The sequence below is a fragment of the Siniperca chuatsi genome, linkage group LG11 (assembly GCF_020085105.1).
Source record: "Siniperca chuatsi isolate FFG_IHB_CAS linkage group LG11, ASM2008510v1, whole genome shotgun sequence".
In the NCBI taxonomy this organism is placed as follows: Eukaryota; Metazoa; Chordata; class Actinopteri; order Centrarchiformes; family Sinipercidae; genus Siniperca; species Siniperca chuatsi.
Window position 1 is genome coordinate 20865557 of NC_058052.1, and position 21129 is coordinate 20886685.

General features: G+C 39.8%; 1 protein-coding gene across 1 annotated transcript in view; it reads left to right on the top strand.

The window, feature by feature from the left end:
- The first annotated feature begins 12680 nt into the window (after window positions 1-12680).
- The window catches only part of arid5b (AT-rich interaction domain 5B), a 75158-nt gene continuing 66709 nt past the window's right edge, over window positions 12681-21129 (top strand). Inside the window, exons 1-2 of the mRNA XM_044213372.1 lie at window positions 12681-12791; window positions 13121-13375. Coding sequence (XP_044069307.1) covers window positions 12771-12791; window positions 13121-13375 — 276 coding nt within the window. The 5' untranslated portion in view covers window positions 12681-12770. The remainder of the gene's footprint in view (window positions 12792-13120; window positions 13376-21129) is intronic.

Sequence of the window (21129 nt, forward strand, 5' to 3'; positions counted from 1 at the left end):
AATCTGATAGTTTCAGAACATTTATTAAGTGAAATACAATAGAAATAAGCACTCTTTTCATTTGTTTTTATATAGTATTTGTTCAGAATATGAATGGATATGTTAATAAAAAACATTGACCAACCTCAAACTTGTACTTGAGTAAATGTACTTTGTTACAGTCCAGCACTGCATAAAGCAAAGGATTGTATTTTGGGAATTACACATGAGAATATTTGTTATTAACATTTGGTAGAATATTTTTTTATTTTATTATTTATCTTTGTTTGTTTTGTTTTATTAATATTAACTTTTTTCCATGATCCACTTTTGTGTGGAAACATGGAAAAATAAATACAGACCTAAATGTACTGTAATTATGGTTGCATAAAGATTTTTTTAGCAAGGGACCTGGATTATGTTCATATATCTAGCATTGTAAAACCCCAAACATGCAAAAATGTTTAAATTTCATAACGCACACAAACATATACACATGCATGCATACAGAAACATCAGACCATACAAAAACAATAAAAGCAGTGTTTAAAAAAACGCAACAAACATAAAACACATATGGTGTAATTTTAAACAACATATCTATCCATTATTTTATGGTTTGGAAAATGAAGAGTAAGTTCTAATAAAACATGTAAAATTACACAACTCAGTTCTTAACATTTCTCATCAGTCATTAGGACTTATCCAACATAAAACCACAATCACGTAGTCTAATCATATTTCTTATTATCTCGCCATGGAGGAAATAACCCATCAGTCTAAATCCACCCTGACTAAGACACGCACGCACACACACACACACACACACACACACACACATGCTCACAAGTCATTTTGCCCTACTTGGCTGCATGCTGAGTAGATTTCTATTCAAATCAATCCGGCCAGCCAGTGCAGGAAGAGAGGAAACAGTAGAAAGGCCTGTAACCTTGGAAAGGAGACAGACTTTTCCTGTCTTTGTTCCAAATTGTCTATCAACATCCCTCGGTTTGCATCACGTGAAATCACAATGAGAATGTCAGACTGTGTAAAAAAAAGAAAGAAAAAAAAGAAAGAAAGAAAAAAAAAGTAGAGTAGAGAGTATCCAAAAAGAGTTCTGTTACATCCTGTGTCAAAAAACATTGTGGGTTGAGTTTTTTATGAAACCACTGGTGTATTTGTGAAACATGTCCCTGGTGTTTATCCCGTTCCCTGGTTTCCGACCTATTGAAGCCTAAAAAAGTGGCACTGAAACAAAAATCAAGCCAATTTTAGTCAAGATTGTTCCCTCTAGACTACAGCAACTTATTCTGTCAGCGAGTGAGTGAGTGAGTGAGTCAGTCAGTCATAAAGGGAAACAAACACTTCTCTATTGACAGAGACAGAAAGGTCATCCAGCATCATACCGCTGGCCTGGTGTCTGGCCGGGTATTATCCAGTGATTCTGTGTGAGAGTGCTGTTCAAGACTCAGTTCTTGGCTGTGTGGAGATGATGATGACAGAGATGTCCAAGGGGCTCTGTTCACTGATCACAGAACAGTGATTCCCTCTATGCTGCTGCTTCAATCAGCACCGCTACAAAGCTCATGTGGAGCTATTCACTGTGTCAGCACAAAAAATAATCTTGTAATGTAGAATAGAATAAAATAGACCACAGTGAAGCAATAATCTGTATCTGCTGTGAGATCAGTGTTTGAAATATTGCTACAAAGGATGATGGCTATTAGATATAAAATAACTGACAATTAAAATCAAATTAAGGCAAAAACACAATCAAAACTGGTTCAGTGAAACTTATGTTTACATACCAAAAAAGATCATGTAGCCCTATATTAGGGATGCATGATTCCACCTTTTCTCACCCACAATGATACCGAAACCTCCGGTTTTGGTTGGTTGTGTTCGCCTTCATACTGTACACCGCAATTTCTAACTTTGAGACACCGCAAGGTGCAGAGCAGTGTAAGCATCAATCCAAGTTCATCAAAATGTATTAAAGAAACACGTCACACAACTCTTTTCCAGTACATTATGCTTTATTCACCAAATGTTTTCAGCTATCTTGACTTCATCAGGGTGGTGTCTCAGGCAGGATAGCCAGAAATGTTTGGTTAAAAAAGCATGATGCAGTGGAGAAGAGTTGATGGCATTCATACGCCTACATTCTCTTTAGCATTATGCACATTTTATTGATATTCTCCTAGAACGTTTATCTTTTGCACGGATACCTAACCAGTGTACAGGACTGGTCCATCAGTACGCTTCATATGTTGTGTGATTGCTTTAATTCCATGACTTCAAGCGTTTAAGGTTGTTGTCATCTTCTAGCCTTGAGTTTCCCCTGCGGTTCAATAGATGTGTTGCATCCGCCTGCTTTTCAAATCTGCTAACCCTCAGAGAGTTTCATTTGTTCAGGTTTCAGCTCACAGTTTAATTGTTGCATGCCTGAACAGCTATTTAAAGGGCTTTTTCACATTGATGCAGAAAATTCAAGTAGAAACACTGAAGTTTCAAGCATTAAAAAATAGTAACATTTTAAAGCACACCGGGTAGCAGCAGAAGAGACATTAGATACATTTCAGGTTGTATTTAAAGCTGCAACTTGCCCTAGATAATGCATTTGGTAGTGTAGAAAGCCACAGTGCAGCTTTTCTCAGTAGTTTGTGACCAACAGATACACCTCTCTCAAGAGTGGCTAATTAATAACTTGGCTATTATGTAAATTGCCCTCTGTAATCCTGTGTAATACTGCTCCAGCTCCATGTCGTTACTGCTGTATCCCAACAGGTGGCACTCAACACCACAGCTTCCAGACAGAGCATAGAAAAACAGCTCTGAAAGTCACACCTTTATTAGTCAACCTGCTATTTATGCTAATGTCCAAAAAGGCTCAGCACACTATGTAAAAAGGAGGGGGGAGAGACTGAAGAGGTGTTTTTAAAATTAGCAGCCATTGCTCCATGTCAATTTATTTTTAGGGATGAAAAATGTTTTCACTAACAGTTCAGAGGATATAACTCATATTTTCCAAAAGAGAGCGCCTTTTAAGGAGAAACCACAGAATCCATTCCTCCTTTGTTTATTCATTTAATTTCATGGAAGCTGAGCCTGCTTTAAAGGCATGTCAGAAACAACACAAGTGGATTGTTTCATAAATATAAACTTTCTTTAAACAGCAGGTCACGGGTGAAGCAGGTGGCTAAATGGTCACACAGCTTTGGCCTTGATTCTCTCTCCTCGTTTCAAAAATACAGTTTTCAACTCAGGGCCCTGCAGAGTCACACATGTCAGGCATTTGCATGGGAGAAATTGGGCTTAAATGGGTAACACATGACTCATTCTGTCTCAGCCCCGACAGCTGCAACAGGCCAAGCGGTTATTGGACAAATATGATTTGCCTCAGAACAGAGCGAGTCTTCAAAGCTTTTCCAATGTGGAATCTTTGACGTAAGCCGAAAAATAAAGAGATATTGAAGGGGATTTTGTGTGAAACATATTAAGTTACATTCAAACCATATCATGAGTATTCATTTTCCTTTCACTCGCTGGAGTTTTTTCTGACCTTAACCTGACAACTGTTATGAATTCTGCATTAGTAATCAAAACAAAAGGCTATTATGCAGCGCAGTGCTGGCCCCTGGTTGCTACTTGGCTCATATTCCCTGTACAGTAAACAGCCCACAGATGTTTTACATTGATATTAAGAACCTTAATTTGTCCTGTGCAGAAAAAGGCCAAGCATAGCGTGGGGATTAAGTTCTCAGCCATGTATCACACACAGCACAGACAGCAATCTCATTTAGCTTGAGTGAAGTTTACAGTGAGTGGGTTTTGCATAGGTCATTAGTTGTCTCAAAATACCCCCCTGTCACCATAGCAACTTCAAGTGACTGCTAAATTGCCTTATAAAATGAGATAAATTATTAATGGTGAGAGGTTTTTTTTTTTACTTTAATATGTGTGCTCAGGCTCTGAGCTCTGAACAAAATACTGTGTTTCCTTTCCTGCACTGCTGTAATGGAACAATTCAGCAGTTGTCAGTCATATTTCAAAACGTATCCATTGTCTCCATTCTTGAATAGGCTGCTGTGTCCTGATTTGCAGATATATCACAGGGATTACACAGATTACAACAGTATTGCGCACATGACAAGTGAAGCTGTTATTCAAATAGAATACCTTATGACAAATCTTGAAAACTGCCAGTGTAAAATGGCTGCTTTATAATTGCCTATACACACATTTATTTGACATACACATAATGCAGTACTCTCAGTTGGGAGGGTGACACGCACCAGTGAATAATCTGATCATAGATGTCTGCTGACATTTATGCTCGTTTTATAACAATTCAGTGTTTGACAGAAAAAGCAATCGTGATGCATTACGCAGATGGTAAACGCTGAGGTCACTGTCCTCAGCGACATCATAGTCAATGACGGTTTGACCACTGGGTGTAATAACCTGACTGATGTTTGAAAAGCACGGAGCAAATCGTAAATGCTGAGATCAGATTCTGTATTAATGTATTTCTCAGATGTGGAGGTGACACTATGACCTCTTTGCTTCATCACTTGTTTTTAGATTCAGTGGTGTTCGCCTCTCTCCCTGCTCTGAAAACATCCATAACTCACAGGCAGCTGTAACTCAATCTAACAAAATGCCTTTTCAATCACTCTCATCTTTTATAGTTATACCCATCAGACATTTACATAAATACATTATTCATGATTGTAATCCCGGTTTCAGATGGGGAGATATAAAATGCGTGTGTGTGTGTGTGTGTGTGTGTGTGCGTGTGTGTGTGCGTGTGTGTGTGTGTGTGTGTGTGAGTCCTGATGTGTATGCAGATGGCAGGAGAATGAAGCAGCCTTTTTTGTTTGTGGTTTGCACATTTCCAATTCAGCTGAGCACTTTCTATCAATGAGGCAAATTTACATTTGCTGCAGTAGTAATAACCTAAAACCCATAGTGATGTTAACACTTATGTATACACTCGAATTCACATTGCCCTGCCGCATGATTACATTTGTGTGGCGCTTAATAAAACGACTCACTTGACATTATCAAATAATTCAGCTGTAATAGTTGCCCATGAATGTGAAATTGTGTTTTGGAGGCAATTAGTTCACTGTCACGGCAGTCATTCAGACTGGGCCAACCAATGTTTGCCTTATGAATTACTATGACTAACACACTATAAATATATGGTATTAGGTATGAGCAATGGTCGTAGCCATGAATAGATACAGTAATTGGTGTGTTGGAAATGAGGGACCTCAATGTTGAATATTAGTAATTGAAAAGATGTATTGCAGAAAACATAAATTATGCATAATAAAACATATTGAGGTATGGTAGCTGAGATAAACAAGTGTGATATCAGATAAGAGCAAAAAGAGAGAAATGTATATTTTCTATTCTGCTGTGGCCAGTAATAATCCACACAGTTCACTGCATGAGGTAACCCCTTTGATGTTCTGAAGATATCACTGCATCACAGATATTTATGAGCTAAGTCAGTTAATATTCAGCCTAGAGTACACTGACTGGCACCTGCAAATATACACAGAAATCATCTCAAATAGCCTCCAGGTGAACGTATCGAACTTAAGTCCTGATTAAAAGTGTTCCTTTCAATAAACTAATTGGATTTCTTGTGCTTGTGTTGTCCACTGTAGGTGGACTCACATGTGATTGAATGGAGAGAAATGTAACACCACATTATAATGAGTCTAAGAGGCTAAAATTAGTCCAGCAACATCACTCAGCTCTCCTGTTACCGTTCCAAAAAGCCATGCTGCAGACGGGAGCCATTGTCATGTGATTACAGCAGCACAAAGACACAGGTGTAAAGTTACTATTGAAATGTGTTCCTGTGGACAAATTTACTTGATAGATTTTTAATGTCCCAGGGCTTTCCATTGATGATGGATGGATATCCACTGGGCAATGCAATTGTGCGAGTGGAATGAGTAGGAGATAGAGTGTTTTGCCCTAATTTCTCAGAAGCGTTCTTGCTTTAGTCATGTGTGGATTTTCATAATGCCTGGCAGTGCGATTATAAATGTGGATCCTAATATCACATTGAGAGCTTTTACTGTAAGTAAAAAAGGTTTGGCCATGTGCATACAGTATATCCCCTTATTGCCCAGTGCTGCTGAATCAGACTATTCCCTCTTTAAGGCTATTTCCAATTCTTAATTAGATGACTAATTTAGTAAATGAGAAGACTTGAAGGTGTTTCTGGCCTTCAATGATCTTCTCTTCTTCGGTAGAGCAGATTTTGAAAGGTAACTAAGTACAGTTACTCAAGTACTGTACTTAGGTACAGTTTATAGATACTTGTACTTTACTTGAGTATTTCCATGTTCTTCTACTTTCTACTCCTCTACATTTCAGAGGGAAATATTGTACTTTTTACTCCACTACATTTTCATGACCACTATAGTCACTAGTTACTTTGCAATTTTTTTTTCAAATATGATGAACTTATCAGATCTGATACAAAGTTGTAGATTAAACAATCCAACAACATATAAAGTGATAAAATTAGTTCCACCTCAACCAGCTACAACATTAAAATGCATCAGCAATATTAAAATAACAATATAATGACTGAAATAATGTAACTCTGAGGGGGGCCATAATGAGTAATTTTGAAACTTTAAGTACATTTTGCTGATAATAAATATGTATGTGAGTATTTTTACAGTGTGGTATTCCTACTTTTACTTGTGTAAAGAGTACTTCTTCCCCCACTGTAGAAAATATTGTTTTACTTAAGTAAACTTGAGACATCAGCACTTGGTTGAAGTGTGTAAGGCACAAAAACATTCTCAGGCTTACTGAACAGAGTGATGTAAATGAATAGCCTACCCACAAACTTAAAAAGAAGGTCTACCAATCAGTACAAATATCCATTAATGATGCTAAACTGAATATTACCAAAGAAAACAAAGTTTTCAGATGATAAACATTTAAAAACATACATTATCTAACATTATTTAATTGCATATTTGTTGAAATGATTATTTCAATATGATTTTTCAGAATTTTTAAAATGTACTGAATGAATAAACAGTGATAATTAGGTAAATCCACAGTGATACTACTGGTGATAATTATTCAGCCAAGCCTAAATTACACCTGAAACTATTATATGGCCACTTTGGGGCAGCAAAAACAAGCTGTAAACACAACAATGACATCCACTATATGGCAAACTTGTTAGCAAACAGTCGCCTATTTACGTGTCAGATTAGGAGGAACATTGGTTCATTGGTGGTCATGTTTCTGGCCACCTGACCAATGTAAGTCCAATATTCACTCTCCTTTTACCAGTTTTACTCTCCGCCAATTCCTGACAGAAGTTCCTGGCTCTCTAAGTTAGCTGCTATATGCTCCACCAGCTATCTGCTAACTGGCTAACCTTATCTGTCTGCCATTTGGTATTGGACAGGTAGTGTACAAAGGATTTATCAGAGCTTTCTCTCCAAAAACAGCTGCCTGCCGTGGACGAAAACGAAATGAAAGGGGTCAGAGTGAAACAAAACATAGTTGTGTGCAAAAAACCAAAGCTAGAAACGCTGTGTAGAGCTGTGGGGAACTGCAGAGTCAAGTGATATTTCTCTTTATATATAGTCTATGGTTCATCACTACAGGCCACCCCTTTTAAAATACATGTAGTCATGTGATCCATTGTTAATATAGAAATATTGATTCTGACCAAACGGTGTGTCCCCAGATTGAACTGTATAAGAAATACTTATATAATAATTTTCTTGTGTTTGAATACAAGCCAGCAATCTACAAAGACTGCATTGCATATTAAATTACTTTTTGTTGTTTGTATATAACCATTAGTCATTTTTTAAATTTTTCATTAATCTTTAAAAAAAAATACTTGTTTGTGTTATGTGTGGGTTTTTTGGGGTTTTGCATAATGCTCTTTTAAAAAGTATTCTATTTCAGTTTAAAAGGGAGAAAGAAATTTGCAGATTTTTAAAAATGTACTTATGAACGTCTCTACCGTTTGGTAGAGGCTAAAAAAAGGGGTCATTTGGAAAAAAAAGAAATCATTTTCCATTGCTTTCTTCTGTGTGGGACCATCAAAGGGTTGATTTAAATGTATCTCTGCTGCTGTCTGTGGGTTGAGTTCTTACTCTGTGGTGGGTAAATAGTTTTATTTTTAAGCCATTCAAACTAAAATTCATATTCATCATTAAGACATGTCAACATATGGTCAGAATTATGTAGGGATATGCTGTTTTAATGGCTTTTGTATTGCTTTGCTGTGGTTGAAACTGTAACTCTAGTTCTGCATATTGAGGTGACTTTCCAACCACATTCGTGGCTCCCTGCTGAGGCTGCCTCATTATGTGGAATGTGGAACACCTGTGCTGGGAAAAAGAACGGTTTTACCACTTAACCACTCATTGTGCGTTTCTGCTATAGGCAACAAATAAGCAAGTATCTGCCTGAAACATATTTATCCTGCCCTCCTGTTTTCATTTGTAGTGGTAAGAACAGCTTTGTGTCAGAGCTTTGAAAATTAAACCATGAATATTTATATAGTGAGTGATCTTATTTCACTCAGCAAAATGCCCCAATAAACAAACTTGCACGCAGTGATTACAAAAGTGGGGGGGGAAACAGCTTCAGAACATAAAATTATGCTGCGTTCCAGACAACTCGGAACACGAAAATTTCCCACCTCCTACTAGAAAGTTCCTACTTGTGAATTTGGGGCAAATTCATGTACCCCGACTTCATGAAGAAGCAATTGTCTGACGTCACACAACAATGGCAGCACTGCAGAAGCGCGCATTAGGCTACATTTCAATCAGTAGGGGAGGGGGGTAGGATGTGTTTGACTACAGTATTGTGTTAGGCCAGTGAATGGAATATTACGATACGTTTCCGAGTATACAAGTGCCGTAAAATTGTATGTAGGCCTATAATGGCATTTGTTCATGCGTCGTCGTTTCCTCCTCTGTTTCGTTTATATATGCAAGGAGGCTGCACGTCACGGTCAGCCATGTTTTTTGTTTATGTTTGACGTTGTGCACCTGGAACGGTTGGAGGGCGGAAGTTGGAAATTTCAACTGGGAAATACCGACCTCCGACATTGTGTCGAACGCAGCCTGAGTCTGAAGTAAAACAAATCCTGCAAGATTCACAACCCACATGCGAGGCTGGACTAAAGGGGGTTACTTACAGATTTAGAGATTTGAGCTGCTGCACTTTAGCATGGATACTGTATAACAATTAAATTCTTACCCGTGTGCATGAAATCAATGTTCAACTGTTCAATATGGCTTACAGGCTATTCCTCTTGCTACTTATTTGTCTATAGACTAAAGTAGAAAACGTTTGGGACCCTTCATTAATTCTGTCACAGTGGGTTATGCAAGGCAATGGGGATTGGACCCAAACGTAGACAGAAGAAGCAGGTGGCCTGGGAACTGAAGGACAGGGGCGGTGCATGAGACCTCATGGTGCATGGTCTGAGGCGGGGCAGGGCAAGTCTGGATGACAGCCTGGGTGCTGGAGACGAAGGTGGAGCAGCTCTGGAGGATGGGCATTAGGATGACCAGACAGGCGGAGTCACTCAGGAGGATGACCTGGAGACCAGCGACGTAGGAGGGACTGCTCTGAAGGCTGGCGACAAGGCTGGAGGTCAGGAATGGTAGCTGGCACCAGAAGATTTGGCTGCAGATTGGGACAGGCCGCTGGATAAGTAGACGGCATCTAGAATGCAGGGCCGGAGGCCAGCGACAGCTGGGAGACAGGCAGGTGAGCCGGTTGAGCCAGGGAAACAGGAGGCTACTGCTGCACAGGAACTAGGTCACTGTAGCAGCACAGCAGGAGCCAGCCCAGCCAGCGACTGGGGACCCGACTGGTGGCAATTCTGCAGCGCTGGGCAGCTGAGGCTGCCAATGGCATCGGGAGCCATTATGACCATGTCTCCTTCTGAAGCCTTCACGGGACCCCGCGAAAATGGCCAGGCGAGTTCCCGTCAAAAGGTGATTGCCTGACGTCCTCACCAGAAAGTCAGTGTTTGGCCAGTTCATTCTGTCACAGTGGGTTATGCAAGGCAATGGGGATTTGACCCAAATGCAGACAGAAGAGGGAAACTGGTGCAGTGATTTATTCTGCATAAGAAAAGCTTACAGGCAGGTGCTGGTAGGTAGGCAGGCAGGTCCAGGTTTGCATGACAGTGGTGCCAAAGGGAAAACACAAAGCAAGGCACATGGCAAGGAATGAACTGGCAAAGGAGCAAAGCATCTGGACCAGTATATGAAGTAAGTGGCTGATAAAGGAAGTGAGATCAGGTGAGCAGGGGAATGAGGAAGTCTGGTGAAAAGTCTGAGGGCATCTGGTGGACGGCTTGAGGATGGCAGGTCTGGGGAGTAGGAAGAAAGTATGTGGCCTGGGAGAAGTGAGCAGGGGCTGGAGACAGGGACTTATAGAGAGACTAATGCAGAGGGCTGGGGATGAGACTGTGTGGCTGCAGGAAGGGATTGAGAGGCAAACTGACACATTTATTCTTTTCATGTGTCAAGTTCACTCATGAGGTTAAACTATGTAAATTATATCTTATCTATTTCCTTTATTAAATATTTTCTAATCACAAAGCCATGTAGAGATAAAGAGAAGCAGATGAGATTGTAAATTTAGATTTTTACACTCAACATGTGTATTATGCGGCATATGCAGCATTTTATTTGTCCAATACCTCTCTCTCTTTCAACACGTAATTTTTTTAACATATTTTTCAATAAAGATTTGAACATGAAGCTCCATTCACACCAATTCACATCAATAACTGCATCACAGTGTTGCAGCCACTGCTGGGCTCTCTGGCTGTTGACAAGTAAACACTTGCAATTGCTAGATAAGAGCTAGAGTGGTGCCATTGATTAACCAGGGACTTCATTATAGTGGCTGCCATTAACAATGCAACCCCATTGATTCAGCCACTGAAACGACTGGGAGAGAAATCAGGAAAGATAACACTAAGAGCCACGGTTTATATTAGATTCACTGCAGGATCCCAACACTGCTGCACCCACATGTAAGACAATGAGCCTCTGTGTAATCCACCTTTTACTCTGTACCAATGCACTAAACTGGTACTTAAATTATCTGAGTGTCACAGAACATTGGCTCAGCTATTTTAATACAATATGTTCTGCTGCTTCTTTGAATAGAGGGCAATGGAGAGAAACTGATGGTAAATTTTACAGGACTAAAATTATAATCTTGTTCCCAAATATTCTACATGTTCTATATTATATTATATTGTATTATTATATTATATAGCTCTGTTGAACCCCATTGATATAATAGGTGGAAAATGTTTTATCTATGAGCCTTGATGCCACTGATTCATCATTCATCATCAGGCCCTGTATGTCTTTAGATAACTACCCAACAGCCTTTCATAACAGTAGCAGGATCAGAATAAGAAAACATGTCCGTTTGGTAGACAGGAAAACACTTTATTGGATGTGAATCAATGCGCCTGTATGCTCTGCCCGTCATTTCTGGAAAAAAAGCGCATTGCGTAATACTGTACTTGAAATAGCTGGTGTCAGAAGTAGGCCTATGTCGCTGTTGCATGCTCTGTGATCTCAGTGGTGGAAAAATGCAGGGTAAAGGGTGGACGACAGTGGAGAAACAGCACAGCGCTGTGGACTGAGCAGGTACTTTTCAATACATTAATAATTCCAGACAGCCGATAAAATACAGCTGACACATTCAGCAGCGGAGACTGAAAGGACAATGAGTCCACATGTAAATAGAAAACCGCTAAGTTTTTGTAACTTCGTATAAATATAATAGATATAATTCATAATTCATAGTTTAATAATGGTTTCCTAATACCTTCCCCGGTGTTTTTAGTAGCCTAATAAATATTCATCAACATAATTATATGACAGGCTTTGATCTTGCAAATGTGTTAACCCTTGTCAAATATATCCCGCTGTCTTCACAAGGTCAGCGCGGCGTTTTAAGATGATTTATGTCCGGATAATGGACCGCCTCGTGAATTCTGTCTCGTGACGCCCCGCTTTCTAACTCGGCCAATTTTGTCTTTTCATGCTTGCCTCAAAATATATAAAGGCCATTATTTTCAGCATTAGAGCCAACCTGCGCGCCTGAGCCATAACGCATTGCAAAGTTCCGCTCAAAGCAAAGCCGGCACCTCACGGTTCCCACATTTCCTTTTGAGGAATCATTTGATAGCCCTATTAACTTTCATGTAACATTGTTTCTTGAAGGCATCCACAGCAAGCGCCTCAGTGTCATTACTGTGAGAAATGTGCTTTCATACTGAACGTCTTTACAGAAGTCCTGGAAGACACACAGTCTTAGATAAGCCCACAAACACAGAATATTAGCACAAATTAAGCCTATTTAGGCAGATAATATTGCGCTAACTGTATTTTATATTTTTATACAACTGCTACTCACTGATGATTGAAAATTATTAATATGTTTATAGTTATATGTTAAGATTTTTCTAAACACGTGACTACGCTTAATAGAAATTCGCCAAAAAATCACTATCACAGTTTTACTTCAACAAATAAATACGCAGATTTGCACAATATTTCCTGCAGTGCGTTCATCACAAAACGTATTTTTTCCACGACTCATTATCGACTAATACACGATGTTTTAAACTCTACAGAAATATGTCTCTTGCAGGACCTTCGGCAATCCATTCAAGCCAGCAAGTTTGGAGAGCGTGTTGAGTTTAATCAATTCATAACGTCGAGATGGAGCCGAACTCACTGAAGGTAACGTTTGTTATCAACCGTCGATTTATTTTATTTTTGCATTGCGCTAATCGCTACCTATTGTAAAATATACTCACGTGCCTAATCCACAAAACTTTGTCACATTGCATTTAGTATGGCCACATCTTTGTCATATGTTGAACATCTAAAAATAGTTACATGATACTTATTTTGTGCAGAAAACTGAGATATCCTAATGTGATATTTGCCAACCGTGCGTAATTGCGCAGGGATGTTAGAAATGTTTGTGTCCACTTATCTACGATTTGTTTACCAAATGAGTTGATAAGCCATTCATTAATTTCTCCATTTGTATTTTTCCTCTACAGTGGGTGGGCTCGTCTTGCGGTTTACATGGACCATATATATTCTATAAAGCCTTTAAATTTCACCGGGATGGCAAACCGAGGATTCTGTCTCTCGGAGACTTTTTCTTCGTCAGATGTAAACCGGAGGATCCTATTTGCATAGCGGAGCTTCAGCTGCTCTGGGAAGAAAGAACAAGCAAGCAACTTTTATCAAGCTCCAAACTTTATTTTCTACCCGAGGATACTCCCCAGGGACGGACAGTCACCCATGGAGAGGTAGGAATATTAATCGCCTGATGAATAATTATAAATCACTGGTGTTTGTTTCGTTTTCTGTGTGTTCACCCTTGTTCGCGAGCATTTTATTAAACAGCATCTTTACTGCTTTAAGAGTTGGCAGTGGATGTGTAGTCTCCGGTGGCAGGCATTCATAGACGCATGTATTGATACTGACATTGATGTATCCGAGCAGTAAAAGGATTGACCTACAGCGGTATTTGTTCTCTAGTTTTACTTTAGCCTATTTGCCTATTGTGGTGTCAACTGCTGAATGTGCACTTGTCCAGCTGCGCTCAATAAGCTGCCGCTGCGCTCTATGGGGTTAATTGTGTTATAAAGGGGAAAATCTGCAAGAATCCTGCGCATAGGCTCTGCCATTTCATTTCTTGGTAAAGCGTGTCAAATACTGACATATGGGAGGAAATTGCGAAACGGTAATGAATGCATGGGGGTCAGCCTGGCTCAGATCGTTCGGTACGATAGCCCATTAGATATTTTGTAATGCCGCCTGATGTTGAAAGAGGCAGAGCGAGTCATAAAGCGTGGCAGAGCAAAGCCAGCGCTGACACGTTTTAACTACTCTCCAAGCTTTGCATAATTTTCCATGTGGACATTTCCATCTTCAACAATGTGATATTGTCAGCTCACATTTGAGGCAGCACTCAAAAAAACGCCTCTGTGTTACATTACGCCGTTGTTGGCACAGAAAAGCAATAGTTATGATTGACTATGGCCATATGTGGCGCTTGTGATCCGGTTACATCGCTGCACTGAATGGCATTACTCTCATATTGAGAGTTTTTTCTCACCGGCTGTAAAACAAATGATGTGTTGTTTTCTCTCTGATATTCCTCAGCCAGCGACAACAGCACTTTAATTACTACTCTCTGCTTTTGATCACTTGTGGCTGGATGGAAATTATTCTCTGCTGCTGTTATATTGTTTATAGGGAAGGACAAAGCCGTGTTTGTACTCGACTCTTCCGCTGATGGTTTACTTACATTCTTTCCTCTTGAGTAATAGAGTGGCTATCACATTTCCCTTTCATGAGAAAGGTGGCTATTTATGGCCTGCCGCTTAGACAAGCTATCATCTTTGGGGCAGAATTCTTCTATGAACGGGTATCATCTCCTGAAGCCCTCTCGCTTTAGCCTTTAACACGCTGCAATTATTTTGTAATTACTTTGAGTGCATGCATTGCCGATTCTGAGGCCACACTTGCGCAACTACACATCAGCTCCGCCCCTTTCCAAAAGACTTATTTGCAATGCAAAGTGATTACATTCCAGTTCATTGGGTAGATCTGGAAAATATTATATTAACTACCAGGAGGGCTGTACTGCCAATGCGAATCAAACGTCAAAGAATTTGGGACATAAAGTGAAACACAGAATGATACAGTTTGTGTATTTGATAACAGAGTAAAATCATAAGAGGAATTAATGCAATTTCCCTGCATGAAATATGCAGCAACTTGCATCACAGCACACAATCCTGCAAGTACCAGAGAGAGATGCACTTGCTTTGAAGTTGCAGTCTGATTATAGAAGAAACCAGACTATGAAATAATATAATTTGGGGATGATATGTTTAAGTGCAATGTAGGTGCCTGCAGGCTGACCTCAATTAAAGGGCTTGTCAAACCTCCTGCTCTCAGCAAATCAGACTACTTACTGTATATTACACAGTGGAAATTGCCCTGACAACTTTAAGTCAGTTTATGACCTTCACTGAGCCCATTCAGATTCTCGCTGACATTGCCCCATAACACTAATCTGCGCTGCATGAGTCAGCTAGGAGTGCTTACAGATGCAAACCATAATCCAAAAAACAAACAGGAAGGGTAAACCAGCCTCACAAAAAGATGTGATGTTAAAACTCATTGACTGTTAAATTCTACGCCTGAGTGGTGTAAGTGTTGTTTTTAAAATGTAAACATTAGAAGAGAGTTCATTTTTAGCTACACTGGGAAGTGGAGTTTATAAACCTCACATTAGTCATTTTTCTTCAGGACTCTGTTAGCATATAAAGACAGATTAATGGCTGTGGAGTTACACTGAACTGTAAATCTGTAATTGACTGGCTGAAAATCAGGAGTTCAAATTAGCTTAGTGACTCATACAGATATGAACTTGATAGCTTACAGCTCTCAGGAAGTGTGCTATTTTCACACAGGTTTTAGTGAGCACAGGATGGTGAGGTAAAGCCACAACTTGGTGTTAGTGAGGCTCATGACATTTATTCTTGAATCTTGAATATTTTCACACAACATGAAACAGACAGTGTTTGACATTTGACTTGTAAACAGTCAGTGCTGTGTTGTTCCCTTTCCTCTGTGGGATCACACCTCATATATTTTAGAGCTATTATCTTAAGCCTGAAGCCAATATCCTCCAAATACCAACAGGCACGACTTTTTCAAGACATCAGAACAGCCTTATATTGAACTAGCTCACTGGAATTGGATTACTGATTCACTTGTGTTCTCAACACAGAGGTATGATGTAATTTCCTGGTTATTTCTCAGGTATTTGTTTGCTCTCAGCCTCTCCTGCGCTGTTTGGCATGTTTTGCTGTGCTGTGCAGTGACAAGAGGAATCAACCCATGACCTACTGTGCTTGTTTTTCTTCTGTCACAGGGTTGGAGGTCAATTCCTTTTTAAACGCAGCCAGCTTTAAATCCAGTCAGCTTTGCCTGGAAATAGAAATAATGATTCATTGAATAAACCCAACTCTCGGCGCCTGTGTTTGCCGAATAGTTGATAAACAGATCCAGAGAAAATGTATTAATCTATTTATTGTGAGTTAATTATTAAGTCCATATGTGGAGGAAGCTCTGTTTTTCATTGTATCTCAGCCTGACAAGCAGTGTTTACCCCCACCAGTTGAGCTCTGCTTGCTCTTTAAACAGGCTTTGTGTTGAGTTGCTCACCCATTATGACAAACCCTCTATTGGGGCCTCTGCTCTATTTGTCTGCCTGCAAACTGCCACCTACTAAACAGTCACATGTGTTTTAAAACTCATTGAGTGACACATTATTTCTTCTCACTCCAAATGGCCTGCTTCTCCTGCTGGTACCGCTTGTCGGCTGTAATACTTTCTGTTTTTGGACTCCCCATTTCAGGATAGAGCTGTTGTACAGTGTGTGTAGATAACAGCTCACCCCACACAACACCCACTTATTGTATACTCTGCTTCAGGCAGTTAATTGCTTATGCTTATCTTATACTATATTTCCCACTTTAGTGCAAATACAGCAAGGTGCTCTTAATGGGAATTCACAACCGCGGAGAATATTTCTGGATCATGTTATATTAATGTGCTATTATCATCACCTCTGATTTCATCTGACCTCTCTTCTCCTCTATTCTGTCCCTCTAGCTGACAGGGCTTTGGCACACACACACACACACACACACACACACACACACACACACACACACTGACAGGCTGGGGACTGCAGCAGTAGGCCAGTATTGATTGCTGTGGAAAACACTTTGGCTTGCATCCAGAGCCATTTCTTCAGTACACGGCAGTAGTCCATGCATGTGTTTCAGTGCTTGGAAAGCCAGCTTGTAGGGAAATTAGATTGTATTCATTTGCTGCTTCTTTGATTTTTCCTGAGGGAAAAACCCTGAATGGGTAATTCAGGCATCTGGGATGCTAGTTGAATTAAGTGTAAGTGGCTTAGATATGCGACCAGCATTTTGATGGATAAGGTCATTCTGCTGAATGACTCAAGTGTAAATGTGATATGGCACATTTTTACAGTGATCTTTTTAGAACATCCATACTGCTGCCTTGTCTTGGCCAGTCTGTGCATTATACCAAATATCCCCATTCACACAACAATGGCAGGAATTTAGAGGTGGGGGGTTAGTGTGCATGTGTGGCGCGCGCATGTGTGCCTCCTCCTGCCGCAGAACAAGTCATTAACTCTGAACACTGCCCTCCAGTGAATTCCTCACCATTGCTGAAATAGCATGTAAATTATTACCAGCTTTTTAGGATAGTGTAATTTAAAACCTTTAAAATGGAATACCCTGGACTTCAAAGGCAATAAAAAACCCCACTAACATTTCCCATTGGTTTAGGAGTTGTCATTCTCATCCTTCACAATCTTCTGATTTTTTTCACCAATCTGTTTTGTGTCTTTGCCACCTAAGTAAATGATATGTTACAGCAGCGCCTGGTTTGTCAACACACAAGAGGCTTTTGGTGCTCTTTAGTCAGTTTTTTTCCACTTTGTCATTGACTAACCACTTGAACAGGCAAACATTTGCCTTGATGCATGACTCCAGTGCCCCCAGCTACAGTGGATTGTTATTATAACCTTTGAGGAGAATGCAGCGGCAGATGAGAAGCTCTTTCTTAATACTCCAGCCAGTATTTTTCATTCTTAACTTCTTAGATAGAGCATGTGGAATCATTATACATTTAGTCTGTCTGTCTAGTTTTTTTTTGTCTGTGTGCATTTGCTAAAATACAAGAGTACAAAGATGCAGTGATTCAAGGGAGCTGACGCAGCTTTTTTGTGGTGTCACCTTACATGATGGATGCCTCACCCACTTTCAGAAAGGCTTTGAAAACTCCTGTTATCTCGCTATTTTTCTCTGTCATTATAACTGCGAAAGAATGCTTAGTTCATATATCACCCTGGCTCAAGTAAGAGCAATCTCTTAATTGAATCAGTGAATAAAAGATGAGTTCAGCACCCTGCAGATATTACAGCAACTTTTATGCATACGAATAAACTGCATGCATTAAGTGGCGGAACATTATGTACAATAATTCTCACCTTTTAAATGTTGTACCTTGAACTCTTTCTAGTCTTGAGGCAGTCTCAAAAAACACATTCTAATTCAATTGTCCCTGGCTTACTCCCCAGAGCTTTAATTCCCAGATAAGTTTGTTTTGGGACACTGAAGCCAAGGTCAGTCATGGGGAGGGGAGGTAGATAATGAACTCATATTGTGTTTCATACCCTCATTCTCTCTCTCTCCTTCGTCCTTTCTTCCTTCTCCTCCTCTCTCTCCCTCTCTGTCTTCTCATTGTCCATGTCACCATGTCCATTACTCAATTACTAATCTCCTTTGGCCTTAGGAATTCCAGTGCTGACCTCTCTGAGGCAGCAGGCTGAAACCTTCCCAGCATGACAGGAGCACTGTGTCTGTGTGCGTGTGTGTCAATGTGTGTACCCACAGTATAGAAAGACACTAACCCACAGGGAGCGTGCACCCCTCGACTCCCGAGCTGAAAGTCCTGTCCAAGCGATGAGACGCTCCACCGCAGAACGCTGACAGTCAGGAATGTCTCCCTCACTGTTCGCGCACAGTGGCGTGGATTTCTCGCAGGGAATTGTTCAGAGTGATATGGAATATTTCAGGGTGCATTGTTTCTAATTGGATCACCGAATATAGAATTGGGAATGTCCCTTATGTGCTTTTTTGCCACCAGTACACTGCCGCATCCATATAAATTGAATGATATGGATTTTAGCGAGTTTAATTTCAATGAGATTGCTGGAGTCATGGGTTGCTGGAACAGAGTTATCTACAGTTTCACAGCAGATGTCTGTTTTTTCCCACTTTCAGTCCATTATGTGCAGTCATTGCAATAAATTCACTCAGTAATGTTTTTGGAGATATCATGCTGCTGCAGTAATAACATGAATTATTGATAGAAGACCGGAGACAGAATGTAACATTCAGCTGTTAATGTGTTACCTTGCATTTTAACTCAATCATAAAATGAGCATTTAGACAATATATGCGTTTATTGACGTACCCGAGGTAAAATTATAGTAGTGCATTAAGACATTTAGTGTAGGATTCAGAGTGTATAAATGCTCTTAATGCAACTGTGTAGGAAGTGTCACTGAAATGACACCAGGCTGTTTGGTATGTTGCTGATGTGGAGTGTCACCTCTTGGCTGTGGGCTTGCAGTCCTCTGACCTATATTATCAAGTGGCCTGCTGGCTGTGTCTGCCGCTTTGCTAAACTATCAGCTGCCTAACTCGAAATGACAGGACAGTGTGGATGGGCGGCATTTCCAGAAGAGCAAGTTTCTAAAGCACATCTTCGAAAACAAAAATCCAAGTAGAGAGTAGAAGACCCCTGAATGCCACTGGAATGATTCATCTTGGTAGAGTTTTGTCTAGTGCTGAAACAATTATTTGATTCATTGATCTGACATAAAATTAATCGAAAATAATTTTGGTACTAGAATGAATTGTTTAAGTCATTAATTTAGCAAAAATGCAGGGCTATAATTAACGATTAGTTTTATTATCAATCAATCTGAGAATTATTTTCTAGATTCATTGATTGGTTTATAAAATACAAGAAAAGTGGACAGAAAGAAGTAATTTGAAGTAATCTCTTTGGGTTAATTTTTCACTATTTTCTGACTCTCTATAGACTAAATCTAAAAGATTAATTGAATCAACATATTGCACAAGAATGAAAACGATCAGTGGTTGCAGCGCTAGTTTTGTCTTTTTCTCATTATTGGTAGAAATTCTTCTGTTATTTATTTCAGAGTGCCAGGCTGGCGCAATGCTGTTGTTGTGATCGTTTCTCAATAACTGACTGGGTTGACTTGTTCTCAGAAAGCCCTTTCATGGAAACACAGATCATTTCTTAATTCTACAGTATTTGCCTAAACATTTCTCAAACAAATATCATGACTTATGCAAACCACAAGCTTGTATTCAGCTTCCTGACTGTATGTGCTGCATCACACAGCAGCCCGCAGACTTCAGGAGGTGTAAAGTTGGCTGGTGAAGTAAAAAAAAATGGATGTAAGCCTGTTGAGGCTCCATTCATAGACTGATTATATTCTTGACTGTGCTGACAGCTGCTGAATTGCTCTCACCTGTTGTGTTTTGCTCTCAAGCCGAACAAGTCCCCAAACAGGATCTGTTGACACTCACACAAGGCACCATGTCATTCATCTGATTGATATAGAGGGAATGAATGTGTGTTTTTAAGGTTTGCTGTTGCTGTGTGTATGCTCTGGTGTGCTATTGAATTACTTGAAGTATTGCAGTTTGACTCATACATCAGCAGCGAAACATTCAGTGCATTATTTTTGTTTCGAATGGACTCAACTGAAATATTTCATGGTTTTGTTTCTCCATGTGCTGTCAGTAGATCGCATCAAAGTACAGTAACTAATTCTGTAGAGATACAGTACAATGTGGTTTTTGGCTGCAGGCTGAATGCTATTTACTGTTGCTCTACATTATTCAAATGGCCTGCTTTTCTGAAGGCAGAAACAGCAGTCAGTTTTTCATCGCATGGAAAGCCGGTTACAACCACCCGCCACCACTTGACAGCTGAAGACAGCTCATTATAAGAAGACCGAAAACCCATGTTTGATGTTTCTACTTAGTGAGGGAGGCACAGCTATATCAAGCTATCCCTCGCAGGCTTTTCCTTTATAAGGAAATACTGTCTCCAACTGGTTGGGATTTGATATGCCTGTAGTTGCAGATGATGTGAGAACTGAATATGGGTAATTGTATAGACAGAGCACTCAGAGAGAATCTGAAACGCTGAAAAGTCATGTGTTTGTTTTTGGAATTAAGGCGACAAAATAACAGGAACACTTTTAAATAATCCATTAAAACACGGGAAATGCAGCTTTAAAACTTGACATTTTAAGCTTCACAAAGGAAGGATTTACTGCAGAGTTGTTCTTTGAGATTTTATTAGATCGTATTGGTGTAGCTTTTATAGCGTCCAA